The 27,299-nt window shown below is 33.2% G+C and overlaps 1 protein-coding gene across 1 annotated transcript in view; it reads right to left on the reverse strand.

Annotated features, from left to right (window-relative positions):
* Positions 1–1,670: 1,670 nt before the first annotated feature.
* The window catches only part of LOC129945958 (chondroitin sulfate glucuronyltransferase), a 95,575-nt gene continuing 69,946 nt past the window's right edge, over positions 1,671–27,299 (reverse strand). Inside the window, exons 3-8 of the mRNA XM_056055955.1 lie at positions 8,302–8,457; positions 7,823–8,238; positions 7,517–7,697; positions 7,141–7,452; positions 6,895–7,075; positions 1,671–3,262 (exon numbers count right to left, since the gene is read on the reverse strand). Coding sequence (XP_055911930.1) covers positions 2,832–3,262; positions 6,895–7,075; positions 7,141–7,452; positions 7,517–7,697; positions 7,823–8,238; positions 8,302–8,457 — 1,677 coding nt within the window. The 3' untranslated portion in view covers positions 1,671–2,831. The remainder of the gene's footprint in view (positions 3,263–6,894; positions 7,076–7,140; positions 7,453–7,516; positions 7,698–7,822; positions 8,239–8,301; positions 8,458–27,299) is intronic.

A 27,299-nucleotide genomic window follows, 5' to 3' on the forward strand; every position in this document is an offset into this window, starting at 1 on the left:
CAGATCACGCGGGATTTCAGACATGGTGTCAAAGAGAAAGATGCTCAGTATGCTTTGACATTTCATCATGAATAGACTTACTAACGAGCAACGCTTGCAAATCATTGAATTTTATTACCAAAATCAGTGTTCGGTTCGAAATGTGTTTCGCGCTTTACGTCCGATTTATGTTCTACATAATCGACCAAGTGAGCAAACAATTAATGCGATTGTGACCAAATTTCGCACTCAGTTTACTTTATTGGACATTAAACCAACCACACGAATGCGTACAGTGCGTACAGAAGAGAATATTGCGTCTGTTTCTGAGAGTGTTGCTGAAGACCGTGAAATGTCGATTCGTCGCCGTTCGCATTAATTGGGTTTGTGTTATTCGACCACATGGAAGATTTTACGCAAAGATCTTGGTGTAAAACCGTATAAAATACAGCTCGTGCAAGAACTGAAGCCGAACGATCTGCCACAACGTGGAATTTTCAGTGAATGGGCCCTAGAAAAGTTGGCAGAAAATCCGCTTTTTTATCGACAAATTTTGTTCAGCGATGAGGCTCATTTCTGGTTGAATGGCTACGTAAATAAGCAAAATTGCCGCATTTGGAGTGAAGAGCAACCAGAAGCCGTTCAAGAACTGCCCATGCATTACGAAAAATGCACTGTTTGGTGTGGTTTGTACGCTGGTGGAATCACTGGACCGTATTTTTTCAAAGGTGCTGTTGGACGCAACGTTACGGTGAATGGCGATCGCTATCGTTCAATGCTAACAAACTTTTTGTTGCCAAAAATGGAAGAACTGAACTTGGTTGACATGTGGTTTCAACAAGATGGCGCTACATGCCACACAGCTCGCGATTCTATGGCCATTTTGAGGGAAAACTTCGGAGAACAATTCATCTCAAGGAATGGACCGGTAAGTTGGCCACCAAGATCATGCGATTTGACGCCTTTAGACTATTTTTTGTGGGGCTACGTCAAGTCTAAAGTCTACACAAATAAGCCAGCAACTATTCCAGCTTTGGAAGACAACATTTCCGAAGAAATTCGGGCTATTCCGGCCGAAATGCTCGAAAAAGTTACCCAAAATTGGACTTTCCCAATGGACCACCTAAGACGCAGCCGCGGTCAACATTTAAATGAAATTATCTTCAAAAAGTAAATGTCATGGACCAATCTAACGTTTCAAATAAAGAATCGATGAGATTTTGCAAATTTTATGCGTTTTTTTTTTTTAAAGTTCTCAAGCTCTTAAAAAATCACCGTTTATAAATGCTACGATATTTTTTATTGAACTTCCTTTACCGAAAAAAGTCATTGTATAGGAGGTTTTAGCTTTAATTTTTTTTTTGATTTAGAAGTCAATAAAGTCCCAACTTATTGGGCTCTAATCTAAACTGCAAACATTTGTAAAAAAAATTATACCTTTTTAAACACCATTTCGACTTGAGAAGATGAGGAATCGAGTGTAGCTTCTTATATTGCTTAATGAACGCAGTATGAAGAATTTAACCACAAACCAAGCAAACAAAGTTCATTCACGATATTTCAATTTGATTGATTCTGTAATTCATTGTAATATAGATTAAAATACCAAATTTAATAAAATAAAATAAAATGTTTTATTAAAAATATGTACATGTAGTGAATATATATTTCTTTAAATATAAAACATACAATCTTAAAATATTTCTCTCTCTCTATATGTTTTTTTTTTTAAATAGCTTAGTAACTATTTATTTTAAAAGTTGTATTTTTACAAAATATTATTTAAATAGATATTCTACTTAAAATATAAGAAACAAAATCAAAACCTAAAATTTAATAGAAACTTTAATTTCACTGTAATACTATAATAGCATAATATTCTGTTTATTTTTTTTTACAAAGTAATTGTCGTGGAACAATATTTTTTAAACTTATAATAGGAGTTTCAAACCTTTGGCACTTTGTCTTACAATAAATTAATAATTAAAATAAAAAAATATTCAATTTGTATTTCAAAAAATAGATGCCTATAGAAATCTAAAAGCTGCTGGAAAGTCATTGTTTGAATTTCACATTCAATTTCAAATTAAGGCTTAATCCTCATCAAATTGATAAAAAACAAACCGAAAACACTTGTTTATAACATTTAAAAACCAACATGTTTTGTTTTCTACTTTTATAGTTTGTTTGGCACATTTGGTTTGAAGTAGGCACTTGGAAATGAATTTACTATAAATTCGTTTTTTGTGACTTATTTTTTGATTTTAGCAATAATGCAAGTATTTTCTATTTGCTGAAATTATACCATTGAATAAAAGGAAATTAGACTTATTTAAATTATAAAACAAAACTTGGTTATGGTATTCGAAGATGATAAACAAAAATCTCGTCATAAAGCAATTACACTACATTATTGTCTGGGTCTGCTTAATATACAGCTTAGTTCTTACCATGCCCGGCGGGATTTAGAACATAAAGTAAAGTAAATTAAAATAAGAGATTCAAACATAACAAACGAAGTTTTCAGTCTGTAAATCCGAAATTTAAATAACAAATAGTATACAAAGTGGTTTAATGATTTTTAACCGAAACGTAGTGCTGGCAAGTTATGCTATGTTATAAAATAAATTATAAAGCAAGAAAATCAAAGCCTTATTTCTATTTTCCCCTTTTTAAGCTTTTATAATAAATACTCATTAAAAAAGAAATCAATTTTTTGGATATAAATACATAAACAGCATATTAAAAAAAAATCAAACTAAAATATATAAAATAGGATGGGCCAGTAATTTTGAGCATTTTTCTTTAACTTAATTTATACAATTGTTCGAATATATTTTATTGTTTTTTTGTTAATGTCTTCTTGGATTACTGTTAATACTTTTATCCTCGAAGCGTATTATCGAATCGCCAATTTGTTTTCTAGATGCTAGATGTATGCATTTTCTACTACTTAAACTATTGCTACTGCTAAGATTGTCAGATCTTAAAGGTATTTCATTGGAATAATTATTAACATTATTATTTTGAATTTTATTACTATTATTTATTTCTAAGCTATAAGCTGGGCACTTGGGTATATCACTTGTAGTTTCGAGGAAATTTTTGATGGCAGTTCCATATCGTAAATTAGGCTCAACACCACGTAGAATGTGTATGGGCAATTGAGCACCAACAAATATGTCTAGAATTGTGTTAATTGTTTTATCGGCACGATTGAGAAGTAACTCAATGTCGTTGTCATTGTGAACTATTGGTACAGTATCTTGGAGTTTTTTGCGAGCTATAAAAAAAAATCAAAGTAACATAAATTTATTGTATTTATTAATTTAATGCAAGGTATTAACAAAAAAAAACACTTAAGCTAAACTTAAATCTATTTTTTAAATTATTTTGTTTAGTTTTATATTACAGTTAGGCATGCGCCTGAAGGCAAACTCATTAGTTTTTAATGAATACAAAACTTTAAAAAAAACTAAGAAAGAATTGTAGGGATTGTTTCAGAAGGAGGATGGACTGATATGGAATTTAAAGGTGGTATGCACGTTGTTAACGCAGTATTCTCGTAAAAGGTTAAAAAGGACATAATATTTATGGTGATAAAGAATGTGCCTGTCTGACATTCCCGTGCCTTTAACAACGTGGACACATCTGCAATCACATCTGCACTGACATGTAGAGAGTTCGCTTCGAGAGTTAATTCATTTAATGCTTACTAGCAGAATAATTAACTCATAACTGGGCAACTCTTCTAGTAGACGATTCGTTAGTAGCGAGGGACACCGCAAGGTGGTGTTCTATCCCCTCTCCTCTGGAACCTAGTGGTGAATGAAATCCTAACTAGTCTGGATGCGGAGGGTTTCAGAGTGATAGCCTATGCGGACCACGTTGCTATAGCAGTTTCAGGAAAGCATCTTAATATCCTAAAAGAACTCCTACAAAATGCCTTGAACAGACTAATACTTTGGGCTGATCGGTGTGGACTGGGTGTTAATCGACACATTACCGATCTGGTCTTATTTTCGAGGAGATACAAAATTCCATTTGTCACCCCTCCTTATATTAAAGGAATTCAATTAAAATTCTCAGACGAGGCTAAATACCTGGGTCTTGTCTTAGACAAAAAACTAAATTGAAAACGCACAGGAAAGAGTCAAAAAAGATACTGTAGCTCTCTTTTCTTGCAAAAAAGCTATTGGTAATAAATGGGGTTTACAACTCAGAATCACGCATTGGCTATACACATCGAGAATCAGACCGATTTTAACGTACGGTGTGGCAGTATGGTGGACTGCTTTAGAGAAAGGTATAAACAGGGATAAGTTAAATAAAGTCCAACGTTCAGCCTGCCTTTGTATTAGCGGACCGCTTCGCACGACCCCGTCTGCGGCACTGGATACCTTGCTCTACCTTACACTTCTTGACATATTTAGCAAACAAATAGCTGCAAGCTCTGCTATTCGCCTCAATGCTTCGTCGCAGTGGACCAACAACAGCATTGGCCACTCCGTAATTCTAAGGTACTTAGAATCAATTCCAAAGCACACAGACTACACCATCCCCCAACTACAATTCGACAGAAACTTCTAGATTTCTATACCTACCAGATCTTTTTAGGAGGATAGGACATCAGATCTTTTTAGGAGGATAGGACATTCTTGGAGGATGAGTCAATCCATTTTTACAAAAACCAAAGAAGGGGTTGGTGGAGGTGTGTACTCTGAACGACTGAAATTAAGTCTCTCATTCCGCCTTCCCAATCATTGTAGCGTGTTCCAGGCGGAACTTTTGGCGATTAAAGAAGTCTTGTCTTGGCTCAAAGAAAACTTGGTATCCACATCTGATATCCGTATTTTCTCTGACAGCCAGGCCGCTATCAAATCTCTGGACTCTGTCTCTACAAACTCCATAACAGTCCATAACTGTCGATCATTTTTAATGGAGATGGCGCAACAGTTTAATATTCACCTTTGCTCGGTGCCAGGCCATAGAGACATTCCAGGTAACTGTAAGGCAGATGAACTCGCCAGGAACGGTACAGTACAGCCCATCCTACCACGTTTGGCAAGTACTGGCATACCAATCGCTACTTGTAAACTGCTGCTAATGCAAGACGCTGTGAGGAGGGCAGGCACCAGGTGGAACAACATTACCACATGTCAAGCCACAAAAAACATCTGGCTAACACTGGATTTAAAACGTTCAAGGTGCTTGCTTTGCTCTCTCTAAGCAGATCGCATATAAGCTTGATAATAAGTGTCATAACCGGACACTGTCTAATAGGAAAGCACGCCACGAGACTAGGCGTATTCTCAAATGACTTTTGCTGAAGCTGTATGGACGATCTCTGCACATGCCCTGCTCTAGCTCGAAAACGCAAGAATTACCTAGGAGAATTCTTCTTTAACGATCTAAATCATATCGGTATAATCAGCCTCTCACGTTTCGTAAGGGACTCAAGCTGGTTCCATTGAGCTTAGGAGGAAATTCATGTGGTATCACAATGGGCCATTAAACTGGCATAAGTGTGTCCGTTTCCATCTTGGACAGCCACTATAACCTAACCTAACCTATCCTGACATTCCCGTGGATTAGTATGAATTGGAAGAAATGTGCCATGCTAAACGTTGGTGTACAAAAGGAATATCAACGACTTTGCGACGTTTTTAGAGGGTTTGATGAGAGAGAGAGATGTAAACGATTTTCATAAGGCGGTAAGAATAAATTATCACCCCACGAAAGACCGCAAAGTGCAAGAGACTGAGAGTTCTTATGCGGAGCGACTTGACTAGCGTGGTGTTTAGAGACCAACGCTTGATATAGTCAAGAGATGAGTTGTCCTTGTTAATAATAAAATAAAAATAAATTCGAAAAATTAACTGAATGCTGCAAATAACTTCCAGGTCACGAATAGAACAGACAGAATGAATGGTAACATAGAGCAGACCCAAGTAACTCTTTCGGAGTTTTGGATTTTAAATGTGTTTTAAAAAAGCTTTAAAGGAGTGAAATCGAAACAATTATTCTATATTTGAGTTTTAGAACTTCTTCAGGCTCTATAGCCTTATGACGCTTGTTGCTTTGTTGATATGCTCTTTTATAATTTGTAACACAACCTTGAAGGAGCTTTACTTAATTTTTAAACCTTTTGCTTTAGAAAGGCATTATTTAAGACAAAGAAATGTTCCTTAAAGCCATTCAGCCGCTTTTTGCATATAAGTAATGTCTTATTTATCAAAAGCATAAATATCAAAAAGCTTGTTAAACAAAATAAATACTTTGTAAGAAGTGAAAAAAATATTTAACAAGTCTTGTTGGCAAAAAGTGCGCCGTAACAAAAAATGTTGAAAACATTATTGGAGATATGAAAAACTAAGATTTCGACCCAAGGTGCGATTGGTTTTAGTTCGGGACGGAAGATGTAATCGCTTACATGTAAATAAATGTTATGAATTGGCATTTAGGAACATTGAGTTCTAAGAACTTAATTATTTTATTATTATTTATTTATTATTAAGTCTCAAAAGTAGTCAAAATCATTTTGAAATAGAGACAGTTGAATTCTAAGGGAGGTGCTTCAGGTATCTTTAAGCAATCTTCTTTGGTTTAAATGCTCTTAAATATACTTTTTTTTAGTTTTATAATAAGAATGGAATTAAAAAGTGATGTCAAGTAAATGATTTACTTTAAGAAAAGAAAATTAAAATATTTGCAACCAAAGAGATATGAACCCATAAATATCTCCTTCTAATCGGTCATACAAACAATGTTTGTTGGGGTATTTAGTAAGAATTTAAAAATATATAACAATGCCACGCTTTTATTATTAGAATTTGAGTATCTGAATTAATTTGTCGTTTATATGGAAAGGGAGAGTTTATAATTTTTGAATAGCTTTCAAAACCCTTAACTTACCTTCCACATAGTCCTTACTATAGAACGAAATCACATCATAATTCCATCGGTCAAAGTAACCAGCACTCTGACTGACATCACATGTTTCACATTCCTTGCAAAAATGTGCAAACTTACAAGGATACATCATAAATCCGATCGGTGAATACACCTGGAATCCTTGTATCGTATTCATGCGAACCTAAATAAAAAACAAATTAGTAATTACATAAGTTTTAAATATAATCTCTGAAAATTAAAATTTACCCGATTAAGAAAATCCGCTTTGAATGTATTTGATGTGGAAGCCATTAGCACCAGGCTCTCCAAACCTATTTTTGGCAAAGCCAAATCGGCTACAGCTAGACTGAGTATTTCATTTCGTGCATAAATAGAGTTGAGCATGATGTCTTCAGGCATACTGACATCACTAAAAATCGCTGGCAATCGTATGGAAACCCACACTATACGTGAGCCATCTGTTTTATATTTCGTGGATAAATTTAAGGCAAGACTTTTTATATTTCGGAATGGATCATTTTCACCTTTGCTAGGTGAATCATATTTATAAAGAAAAATCTTTAAGAAAAATATTGAAATTATGTTAAAATATCGAAGAATTTATGAATGATTTAAAACTCACCATAAGAAGAAAGGTGTTGTCTTGGTTCTTCATGCAAATCTTTTCGTATTGTCGAACAAATTCAACCCCATCGTTAGCTAGATGTTCAAATGTTGGCACTATAATGACTATTCTCGTACTTTCAGTTACGTATGGCGAAGGCACAACTTCTACTCGTCCTAATGGCTTTACTACCTGAAAGCTGACAAACAGTTGATTCAAAGTCAAAATAGAAACAGATAAGAATTCTTAAATTATTTTTTTTTGCTGTGTGAAAAGCGGAATAACTCAATTAAATATTAGGAAGGTATGCACTGATTTACTAACCTTTTTATAACTTTATTTGGGTCATATTTTTTGCCATCGACAAAATTCAAATGCATATGATAGTCCATGCCTCTTGTTGGATCAAACCTCCTATAAACGGAGTGTATATTTGAGTAATTTAGTCCTGGAAACTTGTGGCGTGCATATTGCACACTTATATCTAAGACTGTTTGAAAGTCTAACGAGTCGATGCGACTCAATGGTTCAACGACACTATCTGAATTTGGCAAAAAGATGTGTGTACTATTGATGAAGTGCCACACAAGAATGTCATGGCGAGTTTCTGGCGAGCTACTTGTTGGCACTCCTAATGGCCAACGTATTTCTAAAATATTATTCGATATAGTGCCATTCGCTATGTGATAGGCTTTATGTTCAAGATCGAAGCTGCGGTGTTGAAGGTTTTCTAAGTGGTACTTGAAAATAAAAATAGAAAATTAATAATATAAACAAAACAATAAATTGAATTTATTACGTACCTTTGAGAAATAGGCATGAAGTCGGTAAAAATCATCTGCATTTGTTAAAGGATATATTACTGAGGCATTTCGAAAGACTTCTTCTGTAGATAGTAGACTAAGGTCTTTGTACAATTTTATCGAAGGTCTTATCGCATAAGACATTTGTGTAATGCCCTAGTAAAAAACAAGATAAAAGTTATTTACTATTTATTTTAGTAATATTAAATATTTGTTACAACATAAATAAATAAGAATTTTGATTCATCACTGGGTGACAAGTTTTGGCTGCAGAGGTTTAAGAGTTTTATACATAAGTTACAATCTTAATAGATGAGCCATTAAGAAGCACTTTTCAATCAAATTTTAGTCAAGAGACAGATTCTTGAATATATTTTTTATTTCTGTAACGTAGTTCATACCCAAACAACTGTCCAAAAATATAATCATTTAATTTTATTTCAAATTTTAAAGTGAAAGGGAAGTTCCATTCAACAGTGCCTATAAAAACAGTGCCTTTTAAAACAAACATTAAAATCACAGACATACATATTTATGCTAATTAGATTCTGTAGACAAACGAGTGATTGTTCTAAAGCACAGCACCAAGCAAAACATCTCAAGAAGAAGACACAAAAAGGTCGGACAAGAATTTGTTTTTATTTTATTTCCTGCGTTTGTGAGTTTGCGACAGTTTTTACGAATAAATTGCATCAAAATTCTAAAAATGGAAGGAAAGAGCGGACATGTAGGCTTAAATACGACTTTCATCATCTAGACTGGGTGCTTTGTTCTTTTAGTGATTTCCAAAGGCCTTAAGCGTTTTTTTAACTGTTGGAAGACAAGAGCGATCCTTTGTTTTAATAGAGATCTTTTTTATGGTAGACTATGGGTTTATTGCCCTCGTTCGAGGATGAGTGTTGCTATTAATTCTCCTGAACATCTCTTATAATGTATCTTGCTAACGATTTCTTGTGTTCGACAGAATTTGAAAAAAAGAAGAAAATGTAAAAAAGGAAATATGTCAAAAAATGGAGTTTTATTGCCAATATTTTTAAATTTATGTGGAGAATGCCTTAGGCAAAAGCGAAATCACGTTCATTTATTCTGGCTAAAACGATGATGAAAGACTCAAACGAGGGTCAACATAATTAGAGAGTGGCGCTGGTTAGAATATCCTTTTTAGTTCTTAATTCTATGATAGTGCAGTTCGATATTAATTAATGGACAATTTTCAACCCTGAACGTAATTAAATAGTTTTGAATTTGGGGATACTCTATATGGGTCGATGAAAAGACTTCATGTTTTCATTTATTTTCTTTAGAGAGACACTACTGTGTTCCAGTTAAATCTTGGTTTTAAAATGATATTATACTAACTCAATTTCATACAAAAAAAAAATATAGAAAACTTAGAAATTTTAATCACGCAATTTGCTTGTTCTTGAGGTTAATGCCATTGGCCTGTGTAAAAGTCAAGTTCAATGCTTGACGATAAAGAGAATAGAAGAGTAGATAAGATGAATTAATACTGGAATATAATATTATATACTTGCAAAACAAGAAAAATCAATTAGAAAAATAACAATTTTGTTTTCAACTTTAAAGCGTAGATAAACAACAAAATATGGAATTATAAAATAATAGGTAAGAACTTATTGTTTTTTTTTTTTAATTAAGATATTATTATAATTTGTTTGACTAATTTATTTTATTTAACTTCTTTTTAGTACGTCTTGTCATTTCGATATATTGGCAGAATAAACAAATCAAAAAAACGGATTGTACAACCTCGTTCGTTGGTTTGAGTTAATGAGCAATCGCAATTTACAATTTTGGAGAGCCTTCAATTCTGAGAAAAAACCCTTTACTATGCGAGATGAAACTATGAAATGTCGCGGCGACACAGACCAAGGACATCGAGTTACAGTTGATGTGGAAAAGCCACTTGAAAAAAAGCAAGTATGGTCGGCTATATTCTGAGATGTTGCTCAAGCCTTTGACAAGGTTAGTCCCTTAGGACTTGACTACAAACTACATAAAGACCTTCCCAGGTAGTACTACGAAGTACTAAAATCAAATGTTATGAACCGCCTTTTTAGATTACGGTACGATCTAGATTACATTAGATTAGATTAAAGAAAATTGAAGCCGGTGTACCAAAGAAAGTCCTACCTTGTATCTCTAAAAATGTATTTTTCATTTTCCGAACGGAAATTCATTTTCCTGAACAGCTGATACTTTTAAGGGGCCGATTATAGCTATCAGTAACATTTTTGTTTTTAGTTTTTGAATATGTTCCAGATTTATTTATAGCAAAAGATTGATGCAATAGATGAATCCTATATTCAAGTGTTTTTTTTTCAATAAGAAACAATGCATTTAAAGTTTTATTTAATTTTTAAATCCATTTTAATTTTTTTAATGATGAAATTTCATTTTACTGAACAGCTTACTGCCAAAAGCCAAAAAAAAATTCATTTCGTTTTACTGTTTGTGTTTCAATTTTTTATTGTTCCGATCACATCATTAAAAATTTTACTTTTGAAAGCAACAGTAAAAAAATTATTTGCAGCGCGATGCTCGATGTTATGATCGAAAAAACAACATTTAATGACGTAAATTTACTGATTGCAATAAACGCTCATCAGTAAAACATTTCAGATTCCTCCTGTTTCAAATTTTACTGATGGATTTTACTAAAAGCTATAACCGGCCCCTAAGTTCAAAAGTGAAACTAATCGTTCCGCTGATTTGTGTTCCAATTTCACAAAATTTCAATGACATATTTCTGTCAGTAAAAGTTTTTCGTGGATTTCCATCAGGAAAGAAAATTCTAATGTTTGTTTTCAATGATGAAAACCAATGATAGCTATAACTGGCGCTTACGCCAGCAAGGCTGAACATTTTCCAATTTTGGTGGCACATATCCAATACTGCCAAATACCTTGGATTGACTGTGAATGCAAACTTTAAACGGAAATGGCTTAAAGCGCACATCATCATGAAAAGAGAAGAGCTTAACTTGAAGTACAGAAGAATGTTAATAGCAAAGAACACGCTGTATCAAATTATCAGCGACTGTTATACAACCTCTGAAATGGAGACCATCTCCAATTTACGAGACAATTTTTGTATGTTAAGAAGAACCAAGCCTCATGAGCTGATCGTTTAAAAGCTATGGGAAAGCATTAAAACTATAAAGTTCCAATTAAGTGAAATTTAAAGTTTAGGTTCTTGTAACGTAGCTAAAATCAAAGTTGAAATTCGAAATCAGCACTAAAAGTTACCTTCAAGCCATTGGACGTTTTTTAAATTCTTATACTGATTTAAATCAAGACTTATACATCATAACTAATGACAACTTGCGATTTTTAGGTTTTCAAAACGATGGAATAAAAAAGAGGCTGGGATGCGACACACTGAAAACTTCCCATCCCGTTTGTCGATTTGTATTGCTTAAAAGTTTGTAGGTTTTCGTGTTGGGTTAAAAAAGTTGTCAATTGAGTTATTCTTATAAATTTTTAAAATAACAACAATAAAGAAATAGTTCAGTTTGAAAATCTAGTTTTGTTAAACAGATTTTTAGTCAGAAAAATTTGTTTACCAATTTTAGTAGCATTTCTTAAATTTTTACAAATTGGATGAATGAAATTAATTTGAGAGATATCAAGAACGGAACATCAATTTTTACCAAATTTGCGTTCTGTTTTTTGTAGATTTTATTTTTTTTTATTAATAAACGGACTGTTGCATTTTAATAAAAAAACTACTGAATATCGAAAACAATATTTTCTGTGAAATAAAAAGAGTTTGAAGACAATATTTTTAATTTTTGAAAAGCCATTTAAGTCGAAAGTAAATTTTTACAAAGTTTTAGTATTGTTTTTTCTTTGTTTGGTTTTTATTTTTTGTAAAAAAACTGTCAATTAGTTTTTCTCAAAATATTACTGGGTGTTGACAACAATATTTTTAAAAGATAAAAAATATATCTTAAAGTTTTGAAAAGATATTTGAGTCGAAAATCAATTTTTACTAACTTTTATTAATTTTTTTGTTAAGGTTTTTATTTTTTGTCAAAAAACTGTCAGTTCGATTTTTCTAAAAATTTTACCAGATGTTAAAAACTTTTTTTTTGTTGCACAATATTGTTTTGAAGATAAAATCATTTTTTTATCCGGAAAATTTTCGAGGTGACAAATTTGTTTTTTTTTTCAGTTGTTTTGATTTATAAAAAAAACAGTTAATTGGATTTTTTTCAAAAAATATATTTGTTTGGTATCACGTTACAATATATTATATAAAATGTAATTTAAGTCTCTAGCGTGTTTGGTTCGTAAGATATTAAGGGTTAACCCAAATTGTCACTTTTTTTTAAATTGCTATGGTAAAAAAACCGCCCACGTAATTTTCTTGAAAGCCCTTTTTGCATTTTTCTGCCTTTTTATCGATATAACAAAATTTATTTCAAGTCGCTATGGACAACGAAAAAAACGGTGTAGCGCCATCTTAAGTAAGGTACCACAACAGACCATTTCTTGGCTAAGTGTGTTGGTTTTCCTATCAGCAGCCACCTTAACTTAACATTACATTTATCTTTAGCCTTAAAAACACTTTATAAAAGATTTTCAATTTGGAATTATTTTAAAAACTTGAACCTGATGGAGAAATTATGTGGTCAAATTCGAATTCTGAAAATCAAAATCCTTGGGGAAAGTAATAAATATTTTATTTTTGAGGCAGACAACAAGCTTAGCGTGTTGATCCGTAAATTTCGTCAAGGGGAGAAAAATGATAATCTGGATTTTTTTAATTCAAACCAAAAAATGGTCAACAATAAAAAAAATTAAAATCGTTGAAACTTGAATGTTGAATAAACTGGTATTTTAACAATAAGATTTTTGAGATATACCAATGTTTTCAAGTACCCTCTAAACAAAATAAAAAATTAGGTGGTGCAACGGTCGATAGAGTTGACCTACAGTTTATATGCCGAATCCGAAGGGCTAATTTGAGAAAGCACTTTTTTGGTGACAAGAATTACTCTTGGAGTTACAACCTCTATACAAGTAATTTCAAATGCAAAGTGGCCGTATCACAGGCCCAGTAGTCGGGAAAAATTCGAACTCGTAACAAAATTTAAAATTGGAGGTACTACTTTCCAAGAACTCTTAAGTCTTAGACATTTTTTTAAAGAATTATACTATTTTATTTGTGCATTTTTAGTACGACGCGACGGGACCGAAATTTCACTGTACGTGCTATAGGTATTAATAAAAGTTCTCAAACCCAATATCACAACTTTTTTCTTTTGTGAAGTCGAAACAAAATTGTTAAGGAACGGGTTTTGATAACATCACACACAATTTATTCATGAAATTAAAAATACAACCGATCAGTAAGGTTTACCCTTTTCTTTATTGATTTATTGATCATACCTAATGATTGAATTTTATTACTTTTTCAGAATGATAATTTCATGAATCATTGGAATCCAGTGGTTTGGAATTTGTGTGCAGTATAACTATCGGCTGGTAACGATATGATATGATGTGTACATTTATATAGAGATAATTTAGGGTTTTATCAATATAAAGTCATATAAATGTATTATATGCTACACATGCCCTTGTAAACAATTAAAAAAAAAACACCACATGTGTTTTGTGTGTATTAAAAATTTAATTGTTCATCCTATCAAGTTCGCTGTTCCATGATAAAAATGCTTCATTGTCAGTTGTTGGCAATTTAAAAGTCTTGTTAAAAATCTAAGCAAAGTTGACTCATAAGTCAAGAAAATTAAAAAAAAAGACTTAAAGCAAAGTCATGGTTCCTCATGGTTAAAGAATAATAATCACGAATATGTTGTGTATGTTGTTTTCTTTTCAACATATTTTGTTTTATTTATTTTTGCACGAAAATAATTTGACTTTTTTTTGTATTTATTTACGTTTCAGTATCAGATGAATATATTTAAGGTATATTCAATATAAGAATAAAATATGAAGAGAAAATTATTCACAGGGGCAATGACACAGCTTTGCTGGGACTGCAAAATTTAGTAAGTGCTATTGCGTCAGTACAGAAATAAATTGAGGTTCTTTTTTTAAAGTTTCATATTACAAAGTCGAATGAATGTATTTTTAATTTTTATTAATATTGGTAAATTTGATTTTTTTCATAAATTTATAAACGCACTTTATAAAATTTAATCAATGTTGAATATTGAATTCAAGCAAATGAAAAGTAATCGGCTAACGTCCGCTCTTTTTTAATGACCCTAGAGTTACAAGTGAAAATAATACCTTGGTTGCCGCCCGCAGCACCGGCAGCACGCTTTCCCTCATGTACTGAATAATACTTTTAGTTTCTATTTATTAACATTCTATTTTAAATAAATACATACTTTTGTACGTACTGCCGTATGTCAAGTTAACTTCACTTTTTAGACTCTACATAAAAATAACAATAATTATTTGTGTTACAATTAAAAACAAAATATGAGACATACAGTACTGTGCAAAACATTTGTAACTAACACCGCACACAGTGTGAGCTCTAGGAAAGGGAGAGAGGGTTTGAAAGGTGCACATTGGTTTTGAATTCCTGAATATTGCAATAGCTGGGAAAGACAGAGTGTGGCAAGGCATTCCACATTCCCATCAGTACGGCTAAAGAACGAATCTCTGTACTTCACAGTACGACCGAAGAAGTTGGGCTCGAGTGTATATTGATGAGCATTCCTAGAAGCGCAAGTATTACGGTTGAACTGTTTAAGGGGAGGAATGCAGCTAGCTATTTCTCTAGAGCATAAACCATTAAAATAACGGTAAAAGAGGGTGAGACAAGAAACATTTCGACGATGTTCAAGTGACGTAAATGATCTTATGATGGTAATATCACCAATCAGTCTAAATGCTCTACGTTCAATACAGTCCAAGAGGTTTAAGTAAGTTGCAGGAGCACCAGCCCAGATATGGGAGTTATACTCAAGCTTTGGACGTATATACATAAGTCTTGTAAATAACAGCCAGATCAAAGGACATGGTGTATGTGATCGTTCCATAAAAGGTGGTTGGTGATACACATACCGAGAATATCGGGATGTTCAGTCTCCTCGATGCAAGTGCCATCCATGGATAATGGCAATGGCGGTATATCTCGCTTTAACGATAGAAGACAGCATTGCGTTTTCGAAGCATTAAATTCCACGCGGTTTCTTATTCCCCATTGTACAATGCTGTTTAGGTCGGAATTTAATGAGCTTATCATATTTTGTCGTTGGAGTTCCACATCCGAAGAAGAGGGGTGTGAAACTGAAAACGAATATGAAAAGCTAAGAGTACTATCGTCAGCGAAACAATGTATTGGATAAGATGTTGCAGACAGGAGATCATTAATAAAAATGAGAAAGAGTGTTGGAGATAAAACAGAGCCCTGGGGCACACCAGCATTTATTTTGTGGTTTTCAGACTTGAATCCATCTAATACAACTTGTATTGAACGATTCGAAAGGTAAGGAGGGATTCATGCAAACCGAAAGCACGCATTTTCGATAAGAGAGCCTGATGCCAAACCCTATCAAATGCTTTTGAAATATCTAGTGCAATAATCTTACTTTCTCGGTTCGGTGAGATGAACCAGTGGACCTATTGCCATACTGTCGGTCATTAAGAAGCTTCCGTTCTTCAAGATATTTCTTGAGCTGATAATAATTCAGCGTTTCCATGACCTTGGAAAGAATGGACGTAAGTGCAATCGGTCGATAATTAGACGGTGAGGAAGATTCGCCTTTTTTGGGAATAGGCTGGACAAATGCGGTTTTCCATCCGTTTGGAACGAGACCTGAGGAGTAGGACAGATGAAAAAGCTTACGCAGTGGTTTTGCCAGCGATGAAGAACACCTCTTCAGAACAATAGCGGGGATACCATCCGGACCAGCAGATTTGTGTATGTTAAGATCTGTTAGGACTCTCGCTACAGTACGAGTGCGAAAAAAGATTTGCCCCATAGAATCATTAACTCGCTCAATTACGAGTACAGGCGGAGTCATAACACTCACTGGCAGAGTTGAATTGGCGGCGAACTGCCTAGCAAAGAGATTTGCTTTCTCTAAAGAGCTAACAAATGGAGTGTCATTCACAACGAGCTTAGGAACCGAGGAAGAATTCCTCACATTTTTTACAAATGACCAAAAATTTTGACTGCCTTTGGGACATTGCAGTATTTTTTGCCATAATTGTTGGTCATGTAAAAATTTGGTCCGTCGAATATGGGCGTTGCAGGCCTTCCTGGCTTGCTTGAACTTATTCCGGTTTTCCTCAGTTGGATTGGCTTTAAAACAACGGAAACTTACCTTCTTAACCCTTATAACCTCTTTACAGCTCGCATCGAACCATGCGTTTTCCTTAGGTTTGATGCTTTTAACCATATTCGGGATAAAGTTCTCATTCCCAGGAGAATCAAACTTGTGATCATATCAGCGCTGGCGTCAACGTCACTATCAAGGAAGCATAGTGACCAGTTAAAGATCCTGAAGTAATTATTGAGACCGTCCCAGTTGTCTTTCTCGTATTGCCAAACGGTTCTCTTAGGAGCTCTTTCTTTAACTGGAGAGTTTTTACGCGAGCAATTTGCTGATATGACACAATGGTCAGATGTGCCCAGAGGAGATAGAACACTAATAGCGTACTTACCAGGGTCAGAGGTAAGAAACAAGTCAAGAGTGTTTTCTGCTCGGCCTACCACGTCCGATATTCGAGTGGGCTCGTTGACCAGCTCAGTTAGGTGGTTTAACTCAGCGAAGATCTCAGCACACACTCCTTCTGGTGTTGACTGGCCCGAATGTTAAGCCATGAAGAATTGTGTACATTGAAATCGCCCGTAACAACGATTTCAGTGCGAGGATAGGACGAAACAATTCTTTGGATGGAATCAGAAAATGCATCAAATTCACGAGAAGTTGATACTCTGTCTAGATTTGGGCTTCGATAAAGGAAGAATATTTTTTTCAAAATCTCATCTCAATTGGAGTTCCCAACAATGGGAAACGGTAATTTTTTCTGACTTATCAAAGTTCACGAATCGGGTAGAAAACAACATGTCAGGAGGCCAAAAGGTGTGATGCTAATTCCAACTTAAGTGACGGTCAAACATGGAGGTGGTTCAATTGTGACATTGGGCTGCTGCAAGTGGAGGGCATAATAAAACCTGAAGACTGTGTAGACATCTTTTGTAACACCATACTGCCTTATGCTCATTGGGTAGAAAAAAAGATTGATGATTTACCATGGCCAGCCCATTCCACAGACCTAAACCCAATAGAGAACTTGTGGGAAATTGTGAAAAGAAGAATTGGGAGCCACTTTTTTAAGTACAAAAGTGAACTATTCGCTGGAATTCAGAGTCAGTGGAATGACATTCCAAAAACGGTTACCAATAACCTTAAAGCTTCGATGCCCAGAACTTATATAGCCTTTATAAAAAAATAAAGGGTACGCAATAAAATATTAACATTTCTTGCCTTGAAGTAAGAAAATAGTTTGAAATATGGTTGTGAGATCTAAATTGCAAACGTTTGGCACAGCAATTTTACCAACTATTAAAGTATTTAGTTATTTATTTTTTGATTTTTTATAATTATAACGTAATATCAAAAAAGTTAAGAAAACTAAAGAAAGAATTTTTATGTTTGATTATCTAAACAATTGTTTTTTTAATGAAAAATGTAGGAGGTTCTAGTTGCAAATGTTTTGCACAGTACTGTATATACATGGGATAAGAGATTTTATTTTATATCCAACAAGTAAAAACTACGTTTTAATTAAATTGAGACGATACGAGCTTCAACAAAGTATTAAAAATTCACTAAAATAAGTGGTGGAAATTTTGCATTCACAGTTCGCAATTTTTCAAGTAAAGCTTATTTTGAGTTTCACTACTCTTTGGTCACTACTATTAACTTCTCCGTTTTCAGAATATTCTTCAAAATGATTTTTTTTATAAAGGGTTTTTAAATTGGCGCGCGTATGCGCCTTTACGCGATTGAACAACACGTTCAAATGATAAAACTTTATTATTAAAATAAGTGTTCGCATTTGAAGCCGAGGCCGGCATTTGAATGATGTCCTATAAAAATAGCATACGTTTATTGCCTTGTTAACTATTTTTTACTTTTTCATTTTCAATACTGTTCATATATTTTTTTATTAGTTTTAGAGAACTTTTCAAAACACACAATTTTTGCATATTACTGAAAAGCTTTTCACAATTCTAAATACAATTTGCAAAGTTTATTGTTTAGTGAAATAAAAAGAACAAAGAGCTTACAAAACATTAAAACTTTTCACTTTCCATAAAAGACTGCACTTTGGAAATTTGAGTTTGGTGAGAAGAAGAGAAAAACTTTACAATTCAATAATTTTTATAAAAATATTAAGTTGCAAAGTGAAAAGTTAAAAATATTTGTATTAGGCCCTGGAAATAGAAAACACTTTCTTTTGTATTTATAAATAAACTAGTCAATACTATGATCTAGATTTTGACATGAACAGAGCCCACAAGCTTCTTCGAGGTTGCACAGTCTGATTTTTCGAGTTGAAAACTTTGACATTACTTGACGTTTCAAGGTCCCTAGAGTCTTAATTAAATATTTTTGTTGTTGATGTTCGTCCGTACGTCAGTATGTTGTTGAAAATATCGACTTCAAATATATAAAGATAATAATGCAGAAAGCAATCTTATTAAACTGGAGTTTTTTTACCATATCAATTTAAAAGAAAGTGAACATTTTGGTTAACCAAGACATCTCAAGAACCAGAAACGCTAGCGACCTCGAATATTTTAAAAACAAAACAAAATTGTATCTCCAAAATAATTGTAGGCAACGAAGAATAACGTTTTTGACATCTAGTAAAATTTTGAGTTTTTATTACAAAAAATAAAAACATAATTATAACATTACTAAAAGTTGGTAAAAAATGATTTTCGACTCGAATATCTTTTCAAAAATGTGAGGTATTGGCTTCAAACTAATTTAATTTATTAATATTGTAATCAACATTCACTAAAAATTTTATAAAAATCTCATAGTAAGTGGTTATCATAAAAATTAAGATCTACATAAATAGTAAATTGTAACAAATTTATGTTTCTCGATACCTCGTTAATATATAAAGTAAAGGTATTGACTTCTAATTATTTATCTCAAACTAAATATTTTTATGAATATTTTGTTAAAGTTTGAAGCAAGATAAATCGACAATCGGAATGGGAAGTTATCAGTGTGGGTGGCATCCCAGCCTCTTTTTATATTACTTTATTCCTTATCTATATAGACATAAACACGGAGATAAATCATAAAAAGAATATTTCTGTTGAAGCAACCTTAAAATATTCTTCTCTTTAACCAATCATCATACGAAGCAGGAACGAGATGCTAAGCGTTACATACAATTGAGAGGGTTTACCTAATGACCATTAAACTCTGCACTTTTAGACAATGACACGACTTTTTGAATATATTTTTTTTTGTTGAGAAGACCATGTTTGGTATTGTTATAGCTAACTCACATTTAATGCAGAAAAGCTTTCCGGCATTTCGACATTTTTAAACGTAAACAAACATAAAAGATACAAACAAAATATTCGTATGAAACTATTCCCTATTTTTTTTATTTGTAATAAAACAAAATATAAAAGGAAAACTTAACTAATCTCCATTATGGTAATCTCTCTAGAGTTTTTACTTTCTCTAATTAACAATTGCTTATTTATAATCCCTTTGTTACCCTAATGCCTTAAGCTTATTTTTAACTTTCACAAAATCATAGAAAGCATAAAAATCCAAAATGTTTATATTTTTATTGTACGAGTATTTAAATAGCTTCAGCAATGAGTCTTTTTTTTTGGGGTTATTCTGCCAAAAAGCCCAAAGTTCATATGGCATGTCTTCTTTTTACGTTCAAGTTAAACCACGTGGAGCAGAGAATCTGGCGGCTCCATTTGCAGACATTGAATTAATTAAAATACAAGATAATTATGCATATTATTTAATTACTTCTATAGTAGTATAGTGTATAGCCTGCAGCTAAGCATGCTTCACGTGTCACTGAATTAGCTTTTGCTTTATATAAAGGGTGATTTTTTTGAGGTTAGGATTTTCATGCATTAGTATTTGACAGATCACGCGGGATTTCAGACATGGTGTCAAAGAGAAAGATGCTCAGTATGCTTTGACATTTCATCATGAACAGACATTGAATTTTATTACCAAAATCAGTGTTCGGTTCGAAATGTGTTTCGCGCTTTACGTCCGATTTATGGTCTACATAATCGACCAAGTGAGCAAACAATTAATGCGATTGTGACCAACTTTCGCACTAAGTTTACTTTATTGGACATTAAACCAACCACACGAATGCGTACAGTGCGTACAGAAGAGAATATTGCGTCTGTTTCTGAGAGTGTTGCTGAAGACCGTGAAATGTCGATTCGTCGCCGTTCGCAGCAATTGGGTTTGTGTTATTCGACCACATGGAAGATTTTACGCAAAGATCTTGGTGTAAAACCGTATAAAATACAGCTCGTGCAAGAACTGAAGCCGAACGATCTGCCACAACGTCGAATTTTCAGTGAATGGGCCCTAGAAAAGTTGGCAGAAAATCCGCTTTTTATCGACAAATTTTGTTCAGCGATGAGGCTCATTTCTGGTTGAATGGCTACGTAAATAAGCAAAATAGTCGCATTTGGAGTGAATAGCAACCAGAAGCCGTTCAAGAACTGCCCATGCATCCCGAAAAATGCACTGTTTGGTGTGGTTTGTACGCTGGTGGAATCATTGGACCGTATTTTTTCAAAGATGCTGTTGGACGCAACGTTACGGTGAATGGCGATCGCTATCGTTCAATGCTAACAAACTTTTTGTTGCCAAAAATGGAAGAACTGAACTTGGTTGACATGTGGTTTCAACAAGATGGTGCTACATGCCACACAGCTCGCAATTCTATGGCCATTTCGAGGGAAACTTCGAAGAACAATTCATCTCAAGGAATGGACCGGTAAGTTGGCCACCAAGATCATTCGATTTGACGCCTTTAGACTATTTTTTGTGGGGCTACGCCAAGTCTAAAGTTTACACAAATAAGCCAGCAACTATTCCAGCTTTGGAAGACAACATTTCCGAAGAAATTCGGGCTATTCCGGCCGAAATGCTCGAAAAAGTTACCCAAAATTGGACTTTCCGAATGGACCACCTAAGACGCAGCCGCGGCCAACATTTAAATGAAATTATCTTCAAAAAGTAAATGTCATGGACCAATTTAACGTTTCAAATAAAGAATCGATGAGATTTTGCAAATTTTATGCGTTTTTTTTTAAAGTTTTCAAGCTCTTAAAAAATCACCGTTTATAAGGTACATTCATCCGCTAATAGGGGATACCCTGACATAAATTACAGATATATTTCATTCTACACTGAATTACAGACTTTTTATATATCTATAAAGTCGGTTTACATAAACAGTTATAATTACTCTGGCGACAGTAGTTAACTTAACTTCAAGCTAAATCAACTACAACGAAATTATACTCGTATGTACTCAAAGATCAAAGCTAAGTGTTATTAGCTACATCCATATATTGATCAAGTGTAAACAGATTAGATTTAATTAAACACAATTAATCTGTTAATTATATGGTTTAAGTACTACACGCGTATATGTAAACAATTATCTAACAAATGCATCTTTCATTTATGTATCTGTATATTTTGATATAGATTAAGATTGAACTAATTATATGTTGATAGATTATACTGGCGCTATTTTAAATCAGACTGAGACGATGAGGAAAAAAAGTATAATAATTTATCATTGAATAATTCAATAATTTTAATAGCCAACACAATATAAAAATGCAAATGCTATTCGAATATAAATAGATGATAGAGGAGAGGGGTTTTTATTTTGTTTTATTTAATTTTACTATGCAAAGTTCATTTGCATAATCTTTGGCAGTGCTTATAATAATTATGTGTGTTTCTGTTTACACTATACACACAACCAAGATCAAGGCTAACGTGAAAGTTCATTGAAGAGCGCCCATTTCGTCTGGCACGTCGTAGTCGTGCGTCGTCGGCGGCGGCTATGGTGGCGTATGAGTGCTATTTTTGTATGTAGACATACCGCCTATGTTTCGCTTTCGATACAAATGTTGTTCATATGCAAATGTTTCATAGAAATTTATTATGGCTTAATGTTTTGATATTTTTGGCATGCAAAATACATATCAACACTTTGAATAAAAATGACAAATTAGAATTTGTTACTGATTCAAAAATAATGTACAGCCGGTGGCGGTGTGTTTTTTTAAATAATCGTGTCTGTGTGTCAGGATCGAATACATAATATTTATATTCAAATTCATAGATAGATAGAATTTTGAATTGAATCTAAAATTAGTTTGCGAGTTATGCGTCGCTTCCTTTGAAATTGGAACAAAACAAATATCCAATCTTTGCCTGAAGACAAAATCTATTAAGAAACTTATAAAAGATTCTTTGTTCTTTAATAATATACACACAAATGTTACTGCATATCATTAAAAGTTTTTATTTTTTTTTGTCTTTTCTATGAGTAATGGTATCTTCCGATTTCTAAAGCAAAAGTATCTCACACTCCTTATTTCTGCGAAAATAAACGTACATCAATGATTACGCGTTAAAATAACAAACACACCTGAATCTGGAACAAGCACAAATCAGTTGAATAAATTATCTCATTGATCTTTTCTTTTCGCACAATAATTGCTGTACTTGTATTTAGTATGTTTTTATTTTGAGAAATAATAAAAACCAAATTATTGTTTTGTTAGAAGTTTTGCTAATGAGGATGGAGATTTTTTTGTTGTTGTTAAGTAATTGTGAAATGTTTTAGTTTCACATTTGTGACAGAATTAGGACATACAAGTTGAGGCTAAGAAGAAAAAATAGTTTTGAAATTAAGTTTAACGTTCTATACGAACAATTGTGTATTATTTAACAAAAAGTTATACAATGTTATTTTTCAACAGAGTTTCGATGATTTCGAAGCGAAGCACTCACCAATTTTGAAAAGTGCTTGGGATCGCTGTCTAGATAAAAATACCATCTAAGAGCGACAGAACTTTTTGGTAACACTTTTTTTAAAGCTGACGCACGTTTCGTTGTTTGTTTCACTGTCAAACATCTTCAGTTTGTTCTATAATTTGATAATAAATCGTCTTACAAACGAACAACGCTTGCAAATTATTGAATTTCATTACCAAAATGCGTGCTCTGTTAAGAAAGTTCATTGCGCGCTTCTCCCATTTGATGGTCAATATATTCGGGCTATTGTGACTAAATTTCGCACCAAATTTACATAGTTAGAGATTAAACCATCAACACGTTTATGTAGGGTGCGAACAACGTGTAAAACTTTGCGGAAGGATTTAGGAGTGATGCCTTTCAAAATAAAGCTGTTGCAAGCATTGAAGCCGAATGACCTACTGCAACGTAAAATTTTTGGTGAATGGGCTCTTGGAAAGTTGGTTGAAGATCCACTTTTTTGCCGAAAAATGTTAACTCAATGGGTACGTAAAAAAGCAGAATTGTCGGTTTTGGAGTGAATATCAGCCAGACGCATTGCGAGAGGTATCAATGCATTCAGTTTGGTGCGGTCAATGGGCTGATGGCATTATTGGACTTCTTCAAATATGATGCGAATAGTACCTAACGTAACTGTGAATGATGAGCGCTACCGTGAGATGATATTCAACGTTTTTTTTTTGCCCAAAATGCAAGAGCACATATCACACAGCACGCGCAACAATGGACTTATTGAGAGGCGAGTTCGGTGGAAATTTTATTTCACAATCGGGAACGGTCAATTGGCCACCTATATCGTGCGATTTAATGCCTTTAGACTATTTCTTGTGGGGCTATGTTAAAGCTCATGTCTATACAGACAAGCCCTCTTTAATTTCAATTGATGCATTGGAAGACAACATTGAAGCATTTATTTGTGAGATACCGGCAAAAATGTTAGAAAGAGTATGCAAAAATTGGACTAAGCGGTTGGACCATTTAAGGCGCAGTCAAGGTCAACATTTGAATTAAATTATCTTCAAACATTTTCAAAAAGAGAACTATAAGTATATTATTATTAGTTTTCACAAGTAAGCTTATTCAAACCTAAGTTAAAACTTAAAGCCAAAATAGAAAGATCCTACAAGAATCGATAGCATAACGATTATGGTACATAAGTCAGGGATGAGATCCAATAGAAGCGATTATATTGTTTGACGAAATTACATTTTTGTTCTGTAGTACAAACAAAAGAATGAACTTAAGGGATTAAGATGTTCTGAATTCGAAACGAAACACTTTTAAATATTTCCATCACAATCGGTTTTTAAATATGAAAAGTACAAATCTATGTCTTTCTATAAGTGATGAGTTTTTATTTGACTCTGTATTAAGTTTTGGGCTAACTTTGAATTAAGTATTTTAATAGTTAAAAAAAAAAATTGGAGTTAATTTATAGTTCTGATTTTGAATTCGAACTTTGATTTCACTATTTACTGAAGTTTAAAAATTATCTGTTTTCAAATTAATTTCTATTTTTTAAAATATATTTCAAAAGCTTGACATGATAGAAAAAACAAAAATGAGTGCTTGCCAAAATTAGTTCCATTCGTATTCAAATTCACTCGTTCCAACAATTTCTTTTTCTACAAAGTCAACGGAAATGTATAGACATTTTTAATTTAAAATAATTTTTAAAATACAATTTACAGAACCTAAGTGGACGATGGTAGGTTATATGAAACTAATTGCGTTTTCTAATAAAGCAAGACTTATTTTTTTAATTTATTTGTATTTAAATATCGTAATTGCTTAACAACAGTAAGATTTAAAATCTTGTAATATAACTGTAAGCCTAATTTACAAAAAGGGCTGAGCAAGGATAATATGCAAAAAATTTACTTTAATTATTAAAACTATCATAAGATACAAAAAAAACAATAATTATTAAATAGGTTCATATTGAACAATGAGATCTAAGCAATCTTTTTATGCTTGTTGCGTTCAGATTTAGTTTTATACTACGAGGTAAAGTATTCCAAAGCTTAACCGAATTTACAAACAAATTGACGTTCCGATCTAAAATATGAGTGAGGAAGGATAATTAGCTGATGAGATTTGTTTGAGGTCGCCCTTCTTACACTGTCAAAACAATATTGTGGTTGGTGTGCGAAAAATATATCGGAAAGCAAAATATATACTTTTCGAAAGGCATGTCTAGTAAGCGCCTGCTCGTGAAACTGCAGTTACTATAGATTTCACAATCATAAACCGGGATAGGAATTACCAAGGTTTTAGAGAGAATCAAACGCACTTTTAATGGAGTTAAAGATTGTCTAACCCATAAGTTACGAAACAATGCATAAACGTTACCAAAGAGTCCATTTATATGATCATCCCAAGTCAAAAGACGATTAAAAGTCACATTTAGATTCTTTACTGTAACCACATACTCGATTGGAGCATTGCTCAGAACAATCGGTGGGAATTAAGAAAGGTCAAGAGATTTTTCATTAGTTACAAAATATTTAGATTTTTTTGGGTTCAACATAAGTCCGTTTGAGAAAGACCAATTTGCTACTCTCTTCAGGTCTTCATTGACGCAGAAAGCTCCATGTTCGAGAAGGTCAGGTGGACAGCTGAAAAGCTGAACGTCATCAGCATACAAGTGAGAGCTGCAATTAAATAATGAAGATGGAAGTTTATTTACAAAAGCAGAAAACAAGGTAGGACCCAGTGTGGAACGTTGTGGTACAACAGTGGCATTTGGCATAAAATTTGACAGTGTGTCACCAACTTGCACTGCTTGCTTCCTATCAGTTATGTAAGAAAAATTAATTTTTTGCAGTACTTTTCTACAAAGATTGGCATGATTAATAGAATCGAAACTTTAGAATAATATAACAAAACTAGAAACGCAACCTTGTCTTTATCTAATGCTTTTCTAAAATTTAAAAGTGCGGTAACACAGCTGTGTTTCTTCCGAAATCTAGATTGATAGGGGCCGAGCAGTGACTTAGAAGATAGAAAGACGTTAATTTGCTTTGAAGGATCCTTTTTTAATACTTTCGACAAAAATTGCAATATCGAAATAGGGTAAATTCATCTCTTTTAGCGTATTTGGGATTTCATGAATTTTTCTGAATTTTATGTCTTTCTTTTGGAAAAATTTCCTATAGCTTTTTAAAAATTGCCTCTTATATACGGTACAATATTTGAACGCATTCTTAATAAAAATGCTTACTTTTGTTTTAGTTTATTAAGAGCTATCATCTTTCTAGAGACGGATTTATGTTCTTACTTAACACGATATCATCCGACATGACTACTTGCAGAATACAAAATGCTGTTCCAAATATCATTAAGTTATCAGCAGCATTGAATTCTTTGGCAACAGGAGGTTACTAAAACAAAGTCGGTGGTGACAAGAACAATGGAATTGCACAGCAAACCATATCAAAAATACTTGACTACTGACTTGAGTTTTGACTTCAATCGAAAGAGTTATGTGCCCGCTGATGATGAATTTTGAAATGAATGAGGAAGAGAAACAAAAGTCCAAACTCTATTTTTGGCAAAATCACGAATTCCCGGTTTAATATGGGTGGAAGATGGAACTCATATTCTACATTTTACTTACACTTTAACAAACAAAACTTAGCTCGCAGACACATTTGATGTGACGAATATAATGCTACATTAGAACCGAATGATGTTAATGAGTTGAAACTGCTGAATATTTTCTTTTTGACACGGAACTCAAACAGGAAGACAACAGTGTTCAGCGGAGTTGGCTACGAAAGGAAATATAACTATCCTTTATTTATTATAAAATAACAACATAATTTTATATCCTGAAGTTCTTTATGGAATAATAAAATATAGAATCCTGAGAAATATTGAGTTGCCTTGCTAA

This window comes from Eupeodes corollae, chromosome 2 (assembly GCF_945859685.1).
Source record: "Eupeodes corollae chromosome 2, idEupCoro1.1, whole genome shotgun sequence".
Classification (NCBI taxonomy): Eukaryota; Metazoa; Arthropoda; class Insecta; order Diptera; family Syrphidae; genus Eupeodes; species Eupeodes corollae.